The 22,725-nt window shown below is 42.6% G+C and overlaps 1 protein-coding gene across 1 annotated transcript in view; it reads left to right on the forward strand.

The window, feature by feature from the left end:
* The window catches only part of btbd7 (BTB (POZ) domain containing 7), a 127,175-nt gene that overhangs the window by 61,794 nt on the left and 42,656 nt on the right, over positions 1-22,725 (forward strand). Inside the window, exons 2-3 of the mRNA XM_020496718.2 lie at positions 9,697-9,921; positions 16,012-17,154. Of these exons, the coding sequence (XP_020352307.1) occupies positions 9,840-9,921; positions 16,012-17,154 (1,225 nt within the window). The 5' untranslated portion in view covers positions 9,697-9,839. The remainder of the gene's footprint in view (positions 1-9,696; positions 9,922-16,011; positions 17,155-22,725) is intronic.

The following is a 22,725-nucleotide window of genomic DNA, read 5'->3' on the forward strand; positions in this document are numbered from 1 at the left end:
GAGACCTGAAAATAGCTGTGCAGCGACGCCTGACCGAGCTTGATAGGATCTGAAGAGAAGAATGGCAGAATCTCCCCAAATGCAGGTGTGCCACGCTTGTAGCGTCATTCTCAAGAAGACTCTAAATGTGTTTTTGCTTTGTCATGATGCAGTTTTGTGTGTAGATTAATGAGGGGGGGGGAACAATTTAATCCATTTTAGAATAAGGCTGTAATGTAACATGTGGAGGAAGTCAAGTGGTCTGATTACTTTCCTAATGCACTGTTTACAAGGAGTACGGTTAGTCAAGGTAATTTAGGTAATATATACATGTAGGTAGGGGTAAAGTGACTATGCATAGATAATAAAGAGTAGCAGCAGTGTATGTGTGTGGCATCAATATGCGCGTGTGTGGTTAGAGTCCAGTGAGTGTATATCAAGCCTATGCAAGAGTCAGTGCAGGTAGTCTGGGTAGCCATTTGATTAACTGTTGAGCAGTCTTATTGCTTGGGGGTAGAAGCTGTTAAGGAGCCCTTTGGTCCTAGACTTGGTGCTCCGGTATCACTTGCCGTGTGGTAGCAGAGAGAACAGTCTGTGACCTGGGTGGCTGGAGTCTTTGGCAACTTTTAGGGCCTTCCTCCGCCGCCACCTGGTATAGAGGTTTTGGATAGCAGGAAGCTCGGCCCAGTGACGTACTGGGCGGTACGCACTACATTCTGTTGCGCCTTGCGGTCAGACGCTGAGCAGTTTCCATACCAATCAGGATGCTCTCGATGGTGCAGTTGTGAAAAAAATGTAGGATCTGATGACCCATGCCTAGGGTTTCACATTTTGGAAAACATTCTGAGGTGGAAACTTTCTGTGGAATTAACGGGAATATATGGGAAAAAAATAAATGAATGAATATGCAAATTAATATTAATACACTTTAAATGTAATGTTTTTTGCATTAGATATATTTACCTTATCATAAGTAGACATCATTGCAAATGATTAAATCCTTCCAATAGAAATAAAAAAAACTAGTTACGAATTTAACTTTAATAAATGAGTTTACTCTTCACATGGGATAATTTCACTGTACAACAAAAGAAAGGTAATATTGAATGATCCCCAATGATCCAACGCATCTCCCAAAAACATTTTCAATGTACATTCTTAAAATGATAGTCTAGAAACTAAAGCTTTGGTTGTCTTGCTCTAGGGCTTCCATGTCTTCTCCCTGGACCTCCTCAATGTCCACCTATTGAACATCAGACTCTGAGGCCTCATCTTCACTGTCACTTTCCAACCTTGTTGAGGATGTCTCGTTGTCAAAAAGCCTAAGATTTGACCGGATGGCCACCAATTTTTCAACCCGTCTATTGGTCAGCCTGTTTCGTGCTTTGGTGTGTGTGTGTGTTCCCAAACAAGGACCAGTTGGGCTCTGAGGAGGCTGATGTTGGTGAGATTTGGAGGATGATGGAGGCAACAGGGGAAAGATCCTCAGATCCACAAAGTCCCTTCCACCAGGTGGCTGATGAGATATGTTGGCATGACTGCCATATTGCATCTCCATCCCAAAGCCCTTGCTTGGAAGTGTACTTCGCCAGACTGCCAAGAACCTTGCCCTCATCCAGGCCAAGGTGGCGAGACACGGTAGTGATGTAACCATGGGCCTTGTTGAGCTCTGCACCAGACAGGATGCTCTTGCCAGCATTGTGTATGGGCTCCAGACAGAAGTCTTCATGCTTTTTGATGTATTTCAGAACTGCAGCTTCCTCAGCTTGGAGCAACAGTGAAGTGGGCAGGGCAATACGGATTTCTTCTCTTACACCTGCAAGCAGAGTCTGAACATCAGACAGGATGGCATTGTCTCCCTCAATCCGTGCAATGGCTACTGCTCTAGGTTTCAGGAGTTTCAAGCTGATCTATTTTGGGAGAGAGTGGTAAGCATACCACTATCCCAAAATACATCATCCATGAGGATCCCCTTGATGGGGGTGTCCACAATTGGCCCAGCATCGTCCGGGTTGGGCTGGGGTAGGGGTACCCAGGTGGAAAGCATGGCCAGCCGTAGAGAAATGCTTATTGAAATTCTCAATTATAGTGGATTTATCGGTGGTGACAGTGTTTCCTAGCCTCAGAGCAGTGGGCAGCTGGGAGGAGGTGCTCTTATTCTCCATGGACTTTACAGTGTCCCAGAACGTTTTTGAGTTAGTACTACAGGATGCAAATTTCTGTTTGAATAAGCTAGCCTTAGCTTTCCTAACTGCCTGTGTATATTTGTTCCTAACTTCCCTGAAAAGTTGCATATCATGGGGTCTATTCGATGCTAATGCAGAACGCCACAGGATGTTTTTGTGCTGGTCAAGGGCAGACAGGTCTGGAGTGAACCAATGACTATATCTATTCCTAGTTCTACATTTTTTGAATGGGGTATGCTTATTTAAGATGGTGAGGAAGGCACTTTTAAAGAATAGCCAGGCATCATCTAACGACGGGATGAGGTCAATGTCATTCCAGGATACCCCAGCCAGGTCGATTAGAAAGGCCTGCCCGCAGAAGTGTTTTAGGGAGCATTTGACAGTGATAAGGGGTGGTCGTTTGGTTGCAGACCCATTACGGATGCAGGCAATGAGGCAGTGATCGCTGAGATCTTGATTGAAAACAGCTGTATTTGGAGGGTGAGTTAGTTGGGCACCCTCATAGATGTCATCCTGTGTTTACGGATTTGGAGTTGTACCTGGTAGGTTCATTGATAACTTGTGTGAGATTGAGGGCATCAAGCTTAGATTGTAGGATGGCCGGGGTGTTAAGCATGTCCCAGTTTAGGTCACCTAGTAGCACGAGCTCAGAAGATAGATGGGGGGCAGTCAATTCACATATTGTATCAAGAGCACAGCTGGGGGCAGAGGGAGGTCCATAGCAAGCGACAACAGTGAGAGACTTGTTTCTGGAAAGGTGAACTTTTAGAAGTAGAAGCTTGAATTGTTTGGGTACAGACTTGGATAGTAATACAGAACTGTAGTCTATCTTTGCAGTAGATTGCAACACCGCCCCCTTTGGCAGTTCTATCTTGGTGGAAAATGTTATAGTTGGCGATGGAGATTTCAGGGTTTTTGGTGGTTTTCCTAAGCCAGGATTCAGACACGGCTAAGACATCCGGTTTGGCAGAGTGTGCTAAAGCAGTGAGTAAAACAAACCTAGGGAGTAGGCTTCTAATGTTAACATGCATGACACCAAGGCTTTTACTGTTACAGAAGTCAACAAATGAGAGCACCTGGGGAGTGGGGCTAGGCACTGCAGGACCTGGATTAACCTCTACATCACCAGAGAAACAGAGGAGAAGGATAAGCAGGATAAGAGTGCGGCTAAATGCTATACGAACTGCCATCTAGCACGTTCAGAACAGAGAGTAAAAGGAGCAGGTTTCTGGGCACGATAGCATAGATTCAAGGCATAGTGTACAGACAAAGGTAAGGTAGGATGTAAGTACATTGGAGGTAAACCTAGGCATTGAGTAATGATGAGAGAGATCTAGTCTCTAGAAACGTTTAAACCAGGTAATGTCATTGCATATGTAAGAGGTGGAACAACATGGTTTGTTAAGGCATATTGAGCATGGCTAGATGCTCTACAGTGAAATAAGACAGTAATCACTAACCAGGACAGTAATGGACGAGGCATATTGATATTAGAGAGAGGCATGCGTAGCCAAGTGAACATATGGGTCCAGTGACTGGTTGGGCTGACTGGGGACATGGCGATTCAGACAGTTAGCAGGCCGATGCTAGCAAGCTAACAGTTAGTAGGCAGGTTCTAAACAAGCTAGCAGTTAGCAGACCGGGTTAGCAAGCAAGCATTTAGCAGGGCCTAGCAGTTAGCTGACCGGGGCGGGCAAGCTAGCAGTTAGCAGACCAGGGCTAACAAGTTAGCCTTTGGGGGACGTTATGATGGGGCTAAGTCTGTTTTTGCCTCTTCGTGCGGTGACGTCGATAGACCAGTCGTGGAATTAGTAGGGTTCCAGGTAGCTCTAGGTAGCTAGCAGGTTAGCAGAATGGGCCTTCAGCGGGCGTCGCACCTGAGGGGCCTGTTGGAGTCCTCGGGCAGAATTTAGCTAATTTGTCCTGGGATATAAACATTGAGTTGTTATTTTACCTGAAATGCACAAGGTCCTCTACTCCGCCAATTTATCCACACATAAAACAGTCAACCGAATCATTTCTAGTCATCTCTCTTCCTTCCAGGCCTTTTGTTCTCTTGACTTTATATTGCGATTGGCAACTTTCATAAATTAGGTGCATTACCGCCACTGACCTTGTTCGTCTTTCAGTCACCCACGTGGGTATACCCAATGAGGAGATGGGAGAGGCAGAACTTGCAGCGCGATCTGCATCAGAAATAGAACTGATTTCTCTTTTAGCCCGTGGCAACGCAGATGCTCGTTGGCACACATGAGCAGTGTGGGTGCAATAATTGAATAACATTGATTTCTAAATGTATTTTGCGACGCGAGCGGTGTGGTCAGCCTGTAAGGTTCGTTCACTCCATCATTCAAAACAAAACTGTAGGCTGCTTCTAAACAACACTGTATAACTCAAGGAGATCTAAATGCATATCCCCATGAAACTAATTGAGATCAAATGGTTGGCCTACTATGCAGAATGGTGTTGCATGGATGTTTCACTGTTAATACTTGAAGAATTATCATGCACTATTGAATGCTATTATATACGGCTCTGTTATGTAGAATACTGTGATCATTATGTGATCTTGCAGACACTGATTAATCTTTGATCTAACTTAATTAAATGGGCACCATTTGTAGCCTGCTCTCTGCGCGTAAAGTATACACATGAATATACACATGCTCAGAATGTGATCCACACATGAGCAAAAGCTTCGGGAAGCTCATGATATTTGAGTGCAGTGTACTAAATATCCAGAAAAATGTCAGATCGTCTGCCTTATTTTACAACCCGGTATTCACTAGACTTCACTAGACTCTTTGCTCTGAGTCAAACCATGGATGGTGTCCCCAACAGTGAGGACCATAGGGGATGGAGAAGATCTCTTTATGTTGGAGCGCTAATAGCTAATGGGGAACTTGTCTGTCATACCTTCAACATGCTGTCGTGTAAGAGATTTTTCTCTTGCTTCTTCATTAAAATACATGTACACACATTGGAAAGGTTTATCAACCTAGTACAATCCTCTGGCCATGGGTTCAGTCCTTGCCTCGAGATATTTTATCATAGTTGTGCCTATTTTTTTAATAAATGTATGTTCCTCACCCACGAAGAAGTGAGGAGAAAGAATGTTCCTGTTTTTCGTCCTTAGCAAAAGAGCAAGGAAAATGAGGCTGCTCTCTGTGACTGGGTAAAACTGGCAGCCCTGCAAATTGTTTGTTGAACCAGTAATTTGGACGATTCTATGTTCATGATTGTGAGAGTGAGGGAGGGGAAAAAAGAAGTTGGGAGAAAGAAAAGGACTATGGGGCTGTTTTCCCAGTCAAATTAGGCAATAAGTTATTCATATCAAATTCCCTCAAATGCACCCTGAAAGAAATGCAATGCCACAGTGTTCTTGGATGGGTAAGATCTGGTGCCACGTACCCGGATGTCCCCACAGTTTAAAATGCAAGTTGTAGGACAAAGAACTTGAAGTAGAAGTTTTCTAAGACTATTGTTCATCACGGATCCACCTGGACCTGATCCAGATGGGTCAGATCTGATTTGTCAAGGGTCTCGGGTATATATAATTTTAGCTGAAGGACAGGCTACTAAAACCAAGAGCCAACAGGTAGGCAAGCTGCTACTTAATATTCTGAATTGAGTTATTATTTGTAACTGTAGCATGAGTAAGCACAGGCACTGCAGCCTCAGTTAGCCTAGCTATCGTTAGCTAGCTTAACTAGCTTCTCCCGGTTTGATGAAGTCCAAGACTGGTACTATGTAATCATATATGATGATAAATAACCTAGCTATGGCAGCTATAAGTCTACTAAGGCGCGAGTCGACTTGTTTGGTTGCTGTCCCTCACGCCCTCCTCCCTGCTTCCCATGTCACTCGCTCAAAGTACGGCCCTTCCCACACCTGTTAGAGCGGCACCACCCTTCCACGTGCTTCATCAGCTCCGCTTAGTAAAGTAGCCTAAATTACTTTTATGCTGCTTCCCTCACTCGGATCGGACCATGTCTGGATCCGACCAGGTCTATACGGAACGGGTCTAGTTGTCCTTGGGTCTGTTCGGAATGCGTCTCTATATTAAAAATAAATTATGCATATCGGGTCCGGGTGGGAAAGCCCCAGGTCCATTTTGTAACTGGTCCAAATTGTGAGTTAACTTGTTTTTGAGAAACTTACAGCAAATCACTTCCTCATCCTTGTTTTGTAGTATGGGGGCCCTGAAAAATCATGAACAAAGGCTCCAAAAACACGCAAATACATCCTTTTAGAAACAACACAGCTCTCAGTATAGTGATTTTTTTAGTATTTATTTTGTATTTTTATTTCACCTTTATTTAACCAGGTAGGCTAGTTGAGAACAAGTTCTCATATACAACTGCGACCTGGCCAAGATAAAGCATAGCAGTGTGAACAGACAACACAGAGTTACACATGGAGTAAACAATTAACAAGTCAATAACACAGTAGGGGGAAAAAAAGTCTATATACATTGTGTGCAAAAGGCATGAGGAGGTAGGCGAATAATTACAATTTTGCAGATTAACACTGGAGTGATAAATGATCAGATGGTCATGTACAGGTAGAGATACTGGTGTGCAAAAGAGCAGAAAAGTTAATAAATATAAACAGTATGGGGATGAGGTAGGTAAATTGGGTGGGCTATTTACCGATAGACTATGTACAGCTGCAGCGATCGGTTAGATGCTCAGATAGCAGATGTTTGAAGTTGGTGAGGGAGATAAAAGTCTCCAACTTCAGCGATTTTTGCAATTCGTTCAAGTCACAGGCAGCAGAGAACTGGAACGAAAGGCGGCCAAATGAGGTGTTGGCTTTAGGGATGATCAGTGAGATACATCTGCTGGAGTGCGTGTTACGGGTGGGTGTTGCCATCGTGACCAGTGAACTGAGATAAGGCGGAGCTTTACCTAGCATGGACTTGTAGGCGACGTATATGTAGCGAGGGCCAGCCGACTAGAGCATACAGGTCGCAGTGGTGGGTGGTATAAGGTGCTTTAGTAACAAAACGGATGGCACTGTGATCAACTGCATCCAGTTTGCTGAGTAGAGTATTGGAAGCTATTTTGTAGATGACATCGCCGAAGTCGAGGATCGGTAGGATAGTCAGTTTTACTCAGGTAAGTTTGGCGGCGTGAGTGAAGGAGGCTTTGTTGTGGAATAGAAAGCCGACTCTAGATTTGATTTTAGATTGGAGATGTTTGATATGAGTCTGGAAGGAGAGTTTACAGTCTAGCCAGACACCTAGGTAATTAGGTACTTAGGTAGATAATGTACTTAGGTGTCTTATAGATGTCCACATATTGATGCGGGTCTTTAAATGTCTTTAAATGTACATTATCTGTGTAGCCTGCTTTTACAGGTAACTGCCAAAATAATGGAAACACCAACATATGAAGTGTCTTATAGGGCGCTGAGCCGCCAGAGCAGTTTCAATGCGCCTGTCCATAGATTCTACAAGTGTCTGGAACTTCCTGTGTGGAAGCACCCTGTGCTTTCAATATTTTTGGATCCCTCATTTACTCAAGAGTTTCCTTTATATTGGCAGTTACTTGTATAATTGTGGTATCGCGGATAAAGTTCAGAATGACACAATTTCATTACCTCTGCTTGACAATTATTTTGAAAAAGAAAAATGCCCCTGCAATATTGGTCTTCTCTCTTAGCCATAGAGGGCAAAGCAGTATGTCAGCCACTCAGCGAACAATGTAAACATTCTCAGCATCAATATGGTGAGGCGTTGAGTCAAGCGGGACAGTCACAGGTAAAATGGGGGAGGCATCAAGAAAGCACTGGGCTGAGAATAGCGCTATCTTTGTAGCTACCCTTCTAGTTTCCTCATTCCTGCTGTGACCCCTCAACTACAGCCACTTTGCTCCCTTTTTTCCTCATTTTCTGAATCATAGTTGTTGTCTTGTATGAGGAAACATTTTCTATTGTGACCCTTTTTGCCAGTCAGTATGGTCATCACAATGGCAAGGCAAGGGCTCTTGATGCTCATAGCCAATGGAATGTTCTGCCTCCCACCCTCATTGCATCACTTACATAACCTGTCAGCTTCTGTTTTGGCGCACCACACCAGTCAGAGAACTAGCCTATTAATTTATTCCTTCTCTACTTATGTCACTCAAATTGATAGTCCTTGTCCCAGACAGAATTTCTCTCAGCAATTTGTGCAGTCTATGCCTTTCGCATGCAGTCATTATTTTATATTCTTGTGAAAGTTTTAAAGTAATCGCAACTTGCTTCAAAACCACACTGTCAAATTCGGAGAGTTCATTGTCTAGAAAGTTGCCTACTTATGTCAAATCCAACCCAATGACTTAATGACAAGGGTTCTCTCTGAATATTTTCACTGTTAGTCAGAAAAGAGAATGTTTTAACGAATGACCATCAGCAGCTGGAATGTTTTTATTTTCTTCCTTTACTGAAATACATGAACATTGTATAGAATAAATACTGCCTGTATTTAATTTGATATCTAGTCTATTTGTAATGCATACTATTGAATAGGTATTTCTAAAAGGGCATTCAAACTCTCAGCAGTTAGGCTATTAGATGAATGTGGAAGAAAAGTGGGTAACATAGGGTATGTGACTGAAATCCCTTTACTTTAGGAATCGATTTGTGAAAAAGTAGCCTTAGTATAATGCTTTAGGAATTAGCCTGACAATCACATGGCATTTTACCTACCTTGTAGAGAGGTTAGTTCTGACTGTCAACAGTAGTGTTTTGAAAACCATGCCTTAGGCTTAAGTTTTTTTTTTTTATGAAAAAATGCATTCCAGACAAGCCACATATCAGTCAAAGCATACATGAAGGGTACCCTCGCATTTTGTCTCAGCCATGAAATTGTGTTCTCCATCTGCTTCCATTCCTGCTCGGTGATGACAAAGTGCGGCGCTAACCCAAGTGGTGGTAACCCAAGAACTCCATCTATATCTCCCCTCCAGGGAATTTCACAAATGAAAACAATTCACTTCGGGGTGAAGGAGATGGAGTAGCCTATGCCAGCATTTTGCAGAGTGGTCCACCAGCCAAATGCTTAGAAGTTTTATCTGGTTGAAATTTCCAGAGAGAAATGCCTCTCACTGCCTGTTAACGTAGCAAGAGGGAAGTTTAGCCCTGATGTCTCCCAAAGCTGCTGAAGCCAGGCTACCCCCTGGGCAGTTTCTGGCAGTGCTAGATTGGACTGTAAAATGAAACATAAATATCAGGATGTAGCAATAGCCTCTTTGGGAAAAAGAGCTTAAAATGGTTTTATATTGCAATACTTACCCCCCCCCCCCCCCCTAAAAGGCTTTAACTCTTAGGCTACTTGCCAAGCAAACAGCAGCAGACAAGTTTTGGTTTGGAATTCTGGGGACTGACAAGCTCTAGTCACTTAAGGGTTTTTCCAGTATTTCCATCAAATGAAATATTTTGAGGTTGAAAATGCAAATTAGTGAGTACAGCTCCTGGGTTGATTTAGATTTGTGGACAATGTGATAGCCCTAACTAACCAACTGTCCCTCTTTACCGTGTCTCTCAGGGATGGCTGGTAAAGCTAGACTCCATGAAGTCCTGGCTCTGAGTCTGTCCAGGCTCTGAGTGGAGGCACTTTCGCTCTGGCAGAATGAGACTGCAAGGGTGGCCCCAGCGGTCCATGTGAAGAGGAAGTGGAAGAAGGAGAGGATGGGTGTCAATGCCTCCAGCTATCCCCATTCGTGCTCACCCCGATTTGGTAGCAACTCACAGAGCCAGCAGACGTTTATAGGTGAGTGCTTTTATTGTATTTGTCCCTTATACCCTCATGCTGGAGTCAAAGGAATCCAATGCAACCCACTTTTAAACTAAATGTGAAAATGTAGCCTATTGGTTTTAAAACAACTAAGGTCACTCTGAATATTCACAGCAGAACAAAAATGATGCTTCACAATAGGTGACTGAATGGGGGTACTAATGTATTGTTGCCTACTTTTATAAAAAATAAATAGTTGCGTAGTAGCCTATGTTTTCTAGTTTGTTTGGTAAAACAATCAAAGATCAACAGTCTTAAGGTTGAGAGAAGTCTACTAAAAGGCCAAGCCAAGGCATTAATCTTGTTTTTAAAAACCCCCCTAGAGTCGATTTCCTTGGCCCCGTGGAATTCTTATTATAATAAAAAAAATCCCCATCAAAATCCGTCTAAGATAGCGATATCTTTTTATTTATTGGATGCGTCTCAATCCACTGCATCCGCCAATATCGCCCTTCCGCATCTGCGGTGGCAGAGCTACAGCGGTTTTTGTCAGACCATGAGATATCCCAAAAATGTGTCTTCTCACGAAATCGTCTGTAGCGCCCGAACGGTTTGGCCTATAAAATATTATGTCAGAAAGGTGACTCGATAGAAAGATGAGACTCTCACAAACACGATGGTGTTCTCCATTTTGCGCTACTACCCCTAACAAGCGTCACAGGACTTGTCTGAAGTCGGTACTGCAGATCTGCCCATTTCTGTCTGTAGCGTCCGAACAGTTTGGGTTACACATTAAAGGCTTCCAAATGCTTCCTAGCCAAAACAGTTTGGGAGAGTTCGTGCATTTATTATGAAGACATTTTGTGACGTTTTTGTTCGTTTTCGACTTCGATAAAACATTTTTTTTTTGCTGTTCGGGCACTTTTTTTCTTCTTGATGCAAGCAGAAGTCTGTATCCGAAGTCTATGCCGCTTCGTCGGTGATTGGTCAACAGTAGGGATTCTTCAATAAAGTCTGTTGTCATTCAACGAGAGACGACTCATTTTCATGCACATTTTTTCATTGCGAAATACTGCATCAAACATCTTAGTTAGATGTAAAAAGTTTGACTTAGATCTCCTCTGCAGAAACGTCAAAATTAATAAAAGATTTCTTGAGTTATCTTACATTAATTCTAACTATTTTGAAGAAGTGTATACTGTTATGGTGTCTCAAAATGGACAAACGGTACTATTGCCACTTTCTCGTTTCTCAAGTGAAGGTCTTTTAAGGGAGTATGCTGGCACACTCGTTCAGTTCGCCTAACTGACTTTGGCTAGCCGCCAGCCGTACTGACGCCTTAATATGACTCCTCTATGGAAAGGTGAGTCTCACAAACACGTACATGTTGTTTTGCTCTGGATGAACATAACCCTCCTCACAAGACTCATCTGAAGGTACTCCGGTACAAGTTGTAAAAAATATATGGAAGTACAGAGAGCTCCAAAAGTATCGGTACAATGACCACTTTGTTGTTGTTTTGGTTCTGTACTCCATCACTTTGGATTTGAAATGACTGAGGTTTAAGTGCAAGACTGTCAGCTTTAATTTGAGGGTATTGTCATCCATATCGGGTGAACCGTTTACCAAAAGTATTGGAACATTCACTTGTGTGTTAATGTAGTCAACAGTTTAGTATTTTGGCCCATATTCCTAGCATGCAATGATTACATCAAGCTTGTGACTCTACAAACTTGTTGGATGCATTTACTGTTTGTTTTGGTTGTGTTTCAGGTTATTTTGTGCGCAAAAGAAATGAATGGTAAATAATGTATTGTGTAATTTTGGAGTCACCTTTATTGTAAATAAGAATAAAATATGTTTCTAAATACTTCTACATTAAGGTGGATTCTACCATGATTATGGATAGTCCTGAATTGATTGTGAGTAATGATGATTGAGAAAGTTACAGATGCACAAATGTCATACCCCCAAGATATGCTAACCTTCTCACCATTGCAGTAGCTGGGGAGGTTCCATTTTTTTGTTGGGGGTATGATATTTTTGTGTCCAACTTTCTCACTCATCGTTATTCACGATTCATGGTAGCGTCCATTTTAATGTAGAATTGTTTAGAAACGTATTGATATTCTAACATACAAGTCTGATCCACATCTTGCACAAGGGCTTTAATTGAAATTGTACAAATCTTAATTTAAAAGCAATCAACTTGTGAACAAAGTTGTTCACATTTTGTTTATTAGGACAACGATTTGGCTCGGAACTTTTCATAAAATATTCTGTAATTGGCATTCAGCAGTGAGTATACATTTACACCAGCTGGGGATGCAGGGCTCGAGAGAGTAACTCCTTTTCATCATCCCAGAATCGTCCTGAAGTGGAATTTCCACCGTCACAAATTGAAAATGAACCGTCCCAAATTAAAATACTTGTTTTTTTAATAATGTAGGATAATTAACATTAACGTCTAAAGGCTTTATTCTTTCAACATAGGCTCACAAGGCATGGTTCATTCAGATGAAATGGTTACAAGAAAGGAGAGAACGGCCAGTGCCCATTCCGCACCCACATCCGAGGCAGTCCGCATTTTTAAACAATTAAGTATATGGTTAAATTGTTTAAAACCTAGATGTTTTATGTCATTTTACGAGGCATGTCTTGTTTGAAAGTAGCCCAGACAAAATCCGACCATAGAAATGTTGAGGAAATTATTTTATGAACACTTCCTCATATGCCATTGAAACCAGCATTTATCTTGTGTTCTATTGATTTTCAATTAAACTTTCTTAAATTGTCCAGCAGCCAAATGCACAATCCTAGTCATATTAGCAACCCATGCTAGTTGCTGCATCTTTACATCTCCCCATTTATACATTTCTAATCAATTGTTTTCATCTCTTTCACATGAAACTGGTATGTGCTTTTGAGAATGTTTTTTTCCCCCTGCTAATTGCATTTTGGAACATTTGTGCATAGCCTACTGCTGTGTGCGCATTGCTGCACTTATAAAAGTTCTGATCTGTTGCATCAGCCTAATATTTGATGTACAGTGGTTGTATTAATTTAGCATCTATTGTCCCAGAACTGTCCCAGTCTGTTTTTAACTGTCCCAGACATATCTTTTTTGGGGACGACGGGCCGACCTTAATTTCGAGCAATGGCTGGGGGACCATTCCTTCCTTTCATAGTGGCTGCCACAAAGTGTTTCAAGTAATGTTAATTTCTAGGTATTTCAAATGAATAAAATGTCATGTTTGGCATTGCCATAAGATGAAAGCCTTTTAAGAATTTGCAGTAATTGGACACTGACCTTACAGGTGATTAGCACCATTTTAATGTAAAACAATCACAATAAGGTACTTAAAGGAGAAGTTGACCTAAAATCCTAAATTCTCTAGGTGATTCCATACATTGAAACTCGTTAGGTGGAGTTTGCCTTCTCCCCTTCTCTTTCCCTGCAGTCTAGAACTGGAAAGCTGCAAAAATGGGTCATGTGATGTCTTTGTGCACTGCTAACTCTGCTCTGTTGACAACAACCTACAAACATGTCTGACAATGAAATATACGCAAGTGATGAAGAGTACTACTGGAGGTCTGCCGATTTTGTTTATTATCTGCAATAAAAAATTGACCATGGAACTAAAAGTAATTATATTTTTAGGATATTCATGGCCACTATCGACAGCGGGAAGTGGGGGTTACGAATACACAGTAGACCAAATAGACATATCCCAGGTTGTTTCTGGGGTCATGTATGTCACGCAAGGCTATACAGTTGTTAAAGGCATGAAATGTTGTCATGCAAATGGCTTGCCAACAGATCAGATATTGATGACGATGAAAAAAAGCAAGTAGACCCGATCCTAAGTAATTAAAATGCACCAACATCTTTCATTTTTATTCTGTCTATTCTACAATGTAAGGTGACAATTACTGTCCATCTCCTCAACATATGCTAACTGGTAGAGCGTATGGGCCACAACACAATAAGATCAACTCGAACTGCAATGATTAGACTACTTGCCTCCGCAAACTCGCTTTGCCCTTTCTCAAAAGCGCCTCTGTATTTTGGCACCTCACCAGATCCAGTCCATGGGAATATTTACTTAATGCCAAATCTACACTGGAGTTGCTTACTAAGACAGTGAATGTTCCTGAGTGGCCAAGTTACAGTTTTGACTTAAATCTACTTGAAAATCTATTGCAAGACCTGAAAATAGTCTAGCAATGATCAACAACCAATTTGACCAGGATTGAAGAATTTTGAAAAGAATAATGGCAAATGTTGCACAATCCAGGTGTGGAAAGCTCTTAGAGACTCACTCAGAAAGACTCACAGCTGTAATTGCTGCCCAAGGTGCTTCCACAATGTATTGACTCGGGTGTGAATACTTATAGAAATGAGATTTCTGTATTTAATTTTTAATAAATTTGCAAAAAATACATTATTTAATTTTGTCATTATAGGGTATTGTGTGTTGATGGGTGAGGAAAAACAATTTTATACATTTTTGAATTTAGGCTCTTTCATAGTCATCGATGAAGTGCTTACTACACACACATAGATTGGCAAAATTGTCTGTAGGAGTGTTTCCTTCTGCATCTGTCTGTCTTTCAATGGAAAACAGTGACATTTTGTGCCTTCCCTAGATATCTTATATAAAGTGCAGCCAGGTACCCCCTCCTATAAAACTCACATCTGTGACGTCAAGTTCCAAGTAAGGCCATATACGTCAGTTGCCCCATGAGAGCACACATGCAGAGCTGTTACCCATCTCCACTGTTGCAGTCAGCCACATGAAGTAATGATATAGAAATAATTGCAATCATTTTAGGTGGAAAAGTACACATTTCCTGGCTCAAAACCAATAGTACTTTTGATAAAAATTCAAATTGGATTCATTCACAATTCGCATATTTCTTAATCGCTCTTTGACTGACAATGGAGCAAAGCTACCAGTGCACAAAGAGTTACGTGACCCGTTTTTGTGGCTTTCCAGTTCTAGACTGCAGGGAGAGAGAGGGGGAGAAGACAAACTCCACCTAATTATACTGAACAAAAATATAAACGGAATATGCAACAAATTCAAAGAGTTACCCTTCATAGAAGGAAATCAGTCAATTGAAATAAATAAATTAGGCCCTAATTTATGGATTTCACATGACTGGGCAGAGGCGCAGCCATGGGTGGGCCTTGGAGGGTATTGGCCCACCCCCTGGGGTGCCAGGCCCAGCCAATCAGAATGAGTTATTACCGACATAAGTCCTCCTCAGCACCCGGATGCCGGATGTGGAGGTCCTGAGTTGTAATGGTTGTGAGGCCGGTTGGACATATTGCCAAATTCTTTAAAACAACGTGGAGGCGGTTTATGGTATAGAAATTAATATTAAATTATCTGGCAACAGCTCTGTAGGATATTCCTGCAGTCAGCATGCCAATTGCACGCTCCGTCAAAATTTGAGACATCTGTGGCATTGTTGTGGAAACACTGCACATTTTAGTGGCCCTTTTATTGTCCCCAGCACAAGGTCAAATCAAATCAAATTAAGGTGCATCTGTGGCAAAGGAGAAATGCTCACTAACAGAGATGTAAACAAATTTGTCCACAATTTCAGTTAAATATGCTTTTTATGTAAATGAAACATTTCTGGGTTCTTTTATTTCAGCTCATGAAACACAGGACCTTTGCATGTTACGTTTTAATTTTTATTCAGTACAGTTTCAAAACATGTAATCACTTGGGACATTTTGGTTTTTAGGTAAACTTCCTCTTTAATTGTTCCCCAAAAATTATTTAAAAAATGGTTAATTGGACCTTTTAAATAAGATTGTCTTCTCAGAACTAACAATCACCAATTAAAATTCAGCAGTTTTTTTTGTCATGGCATGGGGCCCCTATTGATTTTTGGTTAGAAACATTTATGATTCTTTTTTTTATCCAAAAAAAAACCCTGAGTTAAAAGGTTGATATCTTATCTCAGTCAGGGATTTGCCCTAAAACCAGATATATATAACATGAATTATAAGTTGGCTCATCATTATTTATGTATTAATATTAAATCTAATTCGTAAACTACTACTCTGTTGCTCACCCACCGATTCTGTATGTTACTGTCTCCTTTCAGGGACATCCTCTTATGGCTCCCAGGGCTATGGAGGAGAGGGGAAGCTCTACAGCCTGGAGTCTGGCCCCGAGAAGCCCCAGGACAAGAAGAAGAAGAGCTCGGGCCTAGCCACTCTCAGGAGGAGATTCATCAAGCGCCGCAAGTCCAGCCGCTCGGCCGACCACGTGCGACAGATGCGCGAGCTCCTCTCATGTTGGGATGTGCGTGACGCAAACGCCCTGGTTGAGGAATACGAGGGCACAGCAGCTCTCAAGGAGCTGAACCTGCAGGCGGGACTGGCGCGGGCTGAGGCCCGGAGCCTGCAGCGCGACCTGGCCGCCCTCTACCAGCACAAGTACTGCACGGACGTGGACCTCATCTTCCAGGATGCCTGCTTCCCTGCGCACCGTGCTGTGCTGGCTGCCCGCTGCCCCTTCTTCAAGACGCTGCTGTCGTCGTCGCCAGGCTACGGTGCTGAGGTGCTCCTGGACGTGGGCACAGCGGGCATGGACGCGGCCATGTTCTCGGCACTGCTGCACTACCTGTACACGGGTGAGCTGGGCCCAGAGGTGGATGCGCGGCTGCGGAACATGGACGTGCTGGTGCGCCTGAGCGAAGAGTTTGGCACACCCAGCTCACTGGAGGAGGACATGCATGGCCTTTGCGAGCACATGTGCTTCTATGACTCACTGCTCAGCTTCTCATCTGACTCGGAGCTGGTGGAGGTCTTCAGTGCCGGGCCTGCTGTTGGGGTAGCAGCTGGGGGAGGAGGTGTAGGAGGAGGACCGGTCATCCAAGGAACCGCGGACGAAGAGCTGCGTGCCCACAAAGCGGTCCTCTCGGCCCGCTCTCCTTTCTTCCGGAACCTCCTGCAGCGGCGCATCCGCACCGGCGAGGAGATCACAGAGCGCGCTCTGCAGACGCCCACACGCATCATCCTGGATGAGTCCATCATCCCCAAGAAATATGCCCGTGTCATCTTGCACTGCATGTACACGGACGCTGTGGAGCTAGCACTGGTGCTGAGGGGAAGCCCCTCAGCGGGGAGTCTGGGGGAGGTGCAGGCCCTGGTGGCCGGAGGCAGGGGGGTTGCCAGTCGTGCTGAGGAGGCAATGGAGCTCTACCACATTGCCCTCTTCTTGGAGTTCAGCATGTTGGCCCAAGGTGAGTCTCAGAGCCCTGATTTACTCCCCTATGTATCCTGTTCGCTCACCTCACCTCACCTTTTGTTTACCTAATGAATTCACAAGCTTTTTATAGAGGGAGGCTAGGGGGGCTGGGAACTGGGGAAGGAGCGGCTGTTGTAGCACTCCATGCAGTGATTAATGTAGTAAAGGAATTCCCTGTAGCTCTTAAGTCAGATGTTAGCACTTTCCTTCTATTGTGGCTCTTTTTGGTACCAGTTGAGATCCAACTCTTTAGGAAGGAGGGAGTACAGAGTTTCAACATGTCTCAACGTTGCAATCTCAGTGGACGTTGTTGTTGCCTATGTTTTTTTTAATGGCCTCAATGGTCAGACAAATTGTACAGGCTTGATGGACATCTCCTTAAGAGTTTGGGTTTCAATCAATGATGTAGCTTTGTGTTTTGACCCTCTTGGAAATAAATCTAGGTAAAGACTGACACACACATACACCTTTTGGGCATTGGAAGTAAACACTTAGGCCTTATTCAGAAATCACAATGCTTAGCCTATCTCCTCTTATTCAAAAAGCTGGTCGAGAATGGATTAGTCAGGGAGGAGGATTTATAGTTATGTGACCCTCCTCCCTGGGGCGGCAGGTAGCCTAGTGGTTTGAGTGTTGGACTAGTACCCGAAAGGTTGCAAGATCGAATCCCCAAGCTGACAAGGTCGTTCTCTGTCGTTCTGCCCCTGAACAAGGCAGTTAACCCACTATTCCCCAGTAGGCCGTCATTGAAAATAAGAATTTGTTCTTAACTGACTTGCCTAGTTAAATAAAGGTAAAATAAAATAAACCTTGCCAACATGAATGATGCTTAATCCAGTGCAGGTTTGATTTAACTCGTTTCACTTTGTCGATGGATTTTATTTTTGTTGTTTATTTAGGGAATCCACCAAGACCAGCACAGCCATGCTGTCCCTGACATTTTGAGGTAGACAATGAAACGTTTCCCTAGAAAGCAAAAAAAAAAGTATTGCTTTCAGGTCACAGTACAATCACTGCCGATCTCCATGTAAGGATTCAGTTTGCCTCCCCGTCAGCATCAATAGGTAATGGATATCGATCTGATGGTGCCTGTAATCTTTTCAAATGTTTTCTCCTCTAGCTTTTGGTTTTCAATTCGAAATATCCCATTCTGCTAGTGACAGCAAGGCTAGGCAAAGCAACCATTTGTCATTACATGAATTTAAGGATTACTTCAGTTTTTCACTTTCTCAATGGAAAGTTTTAATGTGTCATAGTACACATAGTTGTGTTTAAGGAAGGTGGATGACAGGGCAGAGTTATGGGTGAAAAACAAGACGTCAAGAGGATTGTGGTATTTGGAGTTTGTCCCTCCATAAGAGTTAATTACATTTACATTTTAGTAATTTAGTAGATGCTATTATCCAGAGCGACTTAGTTGGTGCATTCACCTTAAAGCTAGAATTCATAGTTGCTACATCCATTTTTGGACCTATAAATTAATGCTATATAGGCTACCCATTGATTATTGAAGGATATAATTGAAATGCCTCATGAGTTGTACCCTAGCACAACCCAAAATATGTTTGTTATACTCCAATGTTTGTAAATAAAAAGTGTAGCTATATCCTCAAAACATGGTTAATACTATGTTGATATCATTGATGGTCAGTCCTTGCATACATATTCCAGCTTTAAGATAACGAGGTGATACAATCCATAGAGTTGTAGTACATTTTCCTCAATAAAGAAGTTATCAGCAGAGTCTGCTAGTATAGAAAAAGACTTGCAGTTATTATTATTTTTTTGGGGGGGGACTGAGGTGTCTTATTTAAGATACTCTTTGATGAGGTAGGGTTTCAAACGTTTTCAGAAATGTTAGGGATGTGACAAACTGACAATTTTTCAGCTGCATTGTGAATTCACAACACTGCTGCCAGCAACGGTTTGTGTCTGTGCTTCCCTTTCAGATGGTTAAGAATTGCACCTCAATTCCACCTCCCAAAGTTAGCATTTAATTCTTAACTTCTCAAAGTTTTGCCATACAGGACTTCGCTGGTGTCCTTGCCTTTCTCTGCCATTTTTACAACTGTTGACGACAATGACATAATGGTAGAGAGTCGACTTCAAAGTAATGAATTCCTTGCACGTCGTCTCCTACTATTATCCCATTCAGTATTTTTGGAACCGGAGGAGACTTAGTTGCCATACTTCCAAGAACACAAACACTTGCATCTAAGCTATCAAAGGACAGAGAGAGGGGGAAGGGGCACAGTATAGGCAGATCGACCACCAGGCACACAGTCAGAACTGTGCACTAGGCCTATCTATTGACTTGCAGTGTCTCACAACTTCAGTACAGCAGGGCCTATCATTTTTTACATTTTCTTTAACCTTTTTTTGACTAAGCAAGTTAGTTAAGAACAACTTGTTATTTACAATGACAGCCTATGACAGATGCAGTGCCTTAGACCGCTGTGCCACTCTGGAGCCCTATTCAATGAATAGGCTAGGATATTCTACATGCAACAGACCGAAGACTGAACACACACTTGCATCATTAGCGAAGAGAAAGAGCAGGTGAGCCAGCGTAAGAGGGAGAGGTGGGAGCAGGCAGAAAGAGCCGTGCGCCTATGTTTTGGTAATCTGTATCTCACAATGTCTTGTCTTGCATGCCTCGCAGCTAGGGTGTTATCAAACAGGCCTTCTAGTTGAGTCTAGAAAAAACGGTCAGGTAGACTCATGCTATGATCAATGAAGGCTGGGTGGTACACCGTATTTTACGATATACCGGTATTAATGCACAGACTGGTTTGGGTTTTTACTTAAGCAATAAGGCCCGAGGGGGTGTGGTATAAGGCAAATATACCACGGCTAATATACCACGGGCTGTTCTTATTGCCGACGCAACGCTGAGTGCCTGGATACAGCCCGTAGCCGTGGTATATTGGCCATATACCACAAACCCCTGAGGTGTCTTATTGATATTATAAACTGGTTACCGATGTAATTAGAGCAGTAAAAATACCTTTTGTCATACCTGTGGTATATGGTTTGATATACCACAGCTGTCAGCTAATCAGCATTCAGGGCTCGAACCATGCAATTTATAATTTACCTTTTAGAACGGTATTTGAATGTTTGTTTTGTTAAATGTCGTATGCTGTGTATGTCCATTTTTACAGTTTACATTTCTCTCTGCTCTCTCTCCATGCTGCTTTCCACACAGACCTAGCCCCACCTCCTGTCACTCAAGGAGTGCATTTGTTGTTGCTTGACCACAAGACACTTGCGTTCAGTTTGCATGGTCAATGCAGCAGAAGCGGGTTGCTTCTTATTTTTAAATCCACTAGCGTTCTATAATTACACTATTAGTTTGTGTTTCTTACATCTGCAAACAGATAGTTTATCTTTTCTTAGCAAGTTGGGCCTAAATCTTGTTAATAGCTGGCTAGGTAGCTAGCTAATAAATGTGATGAGTCAGAGCAAACGTAACTAGCCATACAGCCTGATAATACCAGTGATGGTGTAGACCTACATCAGCATGTTTGTGCAACAGTGTCTTCTAAATCAAAGAGGAATACGCAAAGCATGAATATGTTAGCTACATGAAGTAGCTAAGCGAGCATTCAATGTAGCCAAAGGTTGACGCTCTGGATAAGAGCATCAGCAAAATTACTCAAATGTAAATGTGTAGGGTCCCCTAGGAAACACTTATCAACACTTTGGTTTGTACCCTGTCACAATAACTCCTCCCTGTCATTTTCATTCATTGTCATTTCAAACCACACTATGCAAAGTGCTCACTATTATATTCTAACTATAATATTACAATAATCATTATTTTTCAGTTCACCTAAGTGTTTTGCTCTAAAAGTCAAATTACAATTGCAACATTTGGTTAAAGATGAGGCCTAGAATGTTTGCCAATACCGTGCAGCCCTATGTGGCAGTGTGGAAATGATCTCAAGAGTCCAGGAAATGCAGGAATAGCTGATAATAGTTTTTGGTTGAATTGAACAGTATACAACATTCAGAATGGAGAAAGACCCATTGGTATCACTTAGTTTTGGTCATGTAGTGTACATTCTATGTGGACACCACATTATTATCTCATAAAATCATGGGCATTAATATGGAGGTGCCCCCCCCCTCTCCTGCTGCTCTGTGCTGGCCAGTGAAGTTCTTCCACACTGATCTCGACAAACCATTTCTGAATGGATCTCTCTTTGTGCACGGGGGCATTGTCATGTTGAAACAGGAAAGGGCCTTCCCCAAACTGTTGCCATAAAGTTGGAAGCACAGATTCGTCTATTGTATGCTACAGCGTTAAGATTTTCCTTCACTGGAACTAAGGGGCCTAGCCCGAACCATGAAAAACAGCCCCAGGCCTTTATTCCTCCTCCACCTAGCTTTACAGTTGGCACTATGCATTGGGGCAGGTAGCGTTCTCCTGACATCCGACAAACCCAGATTTGTCTGTCAAAGTGGTGAAGTGTGAGTGTGAGTCAAGTGTGAGTCATCACTCCATAGACGGAGTTTCCACTGCTCCGGAGTCCAATAGCGACGAGCTTTACACCACTTCAGCTGACGCTTGGGATTGCACATGGTAGTCTTAGGCTTGTGTGCGGTTGCTCCAACATGGAAACCCATTTCATGATGCTCCCGACGAACAGATTTTGCTTCCTGCAGTTTCGAATTCTGTAGTGAGTGTTGCAATCGAGGATAGAATATTTTTATGCACTTCAGCACTCGCCGGTCCCATTCTGTGAGCTTATGTGGCCTACCACTTTGCGGCTGAGCCGTTGTTGCTCCAAGACGTTTCCACTTCACAATAACAGCACTTACATTTGACCGGGGCAGCTCTAGTAGGGCCAAAATTTGGTGAACTGACTTGTTTGAAAGGTGGCATCATGTGACAGTGCCATGTTGAAAGTCACTGAGCTCTTCAGTAAGGCCATTATACTGCCAATGTTTGTCTATGGAGATTTCATGGCTGTGTGCTCGATTTTATACACCTGTCAGAAATGGGTGTAGCTAAAATAGCCAAATCCACTCATTTGAATGGGTGTCCATATACTTTTGTGTATGTGTTGCTACCCTAGGGTCACACACTACCCATAAAGCAAATCATTAACTTTTATTATTCAGAAACATAAAATACAGCCCCCAAAAAATACACTGTTCTGATTTGAACTTCTGTTTCAAACTCTGTCTTTATAATTATCACCCTTGAAATCCCCACATATTCACATCTCCATCACACACAGTCACAAATGAGTGTGTGTTTGATATAGATGTGAATATTAAGACCTCTCTTAATCTTTGCTGTTGGATATGTCTCCTCAGGTAACAGGTTATTAGGTTTTTGCTGGAACCAAAGCAGCCCACCCTCGTCTATAGATGAAGTGCTTTCAGCCCAGCCTGCTGCCACAGCCAGCTGCTTTGTCTCAGCCACTCACCCATCACACTGTCTCAATAGTGTGCTAATTCAGTGTCTTTCTATTCCAATTTTGTCTCAGACTCCAGGTGTCTCATTTTGTTGTGCTGTTCACTCATCGTCTCATTGGCATCTCACAGAGGTAGA

This window comes from Oncorhynchus kisutch, linkage group LG12, assembly GCF_002021735.2.
Source record: "Oncorhynchus kisutch isolate 150728-3 linkage group LG12, Okis_V2, whole genome shotgun sequence".
NCBI lineage: Eukaryota > Metazoa > Chordata > Actinopteri > Salmoniformes > Salmonidae > Oncorhynchus > Oncorhynchus kisutch.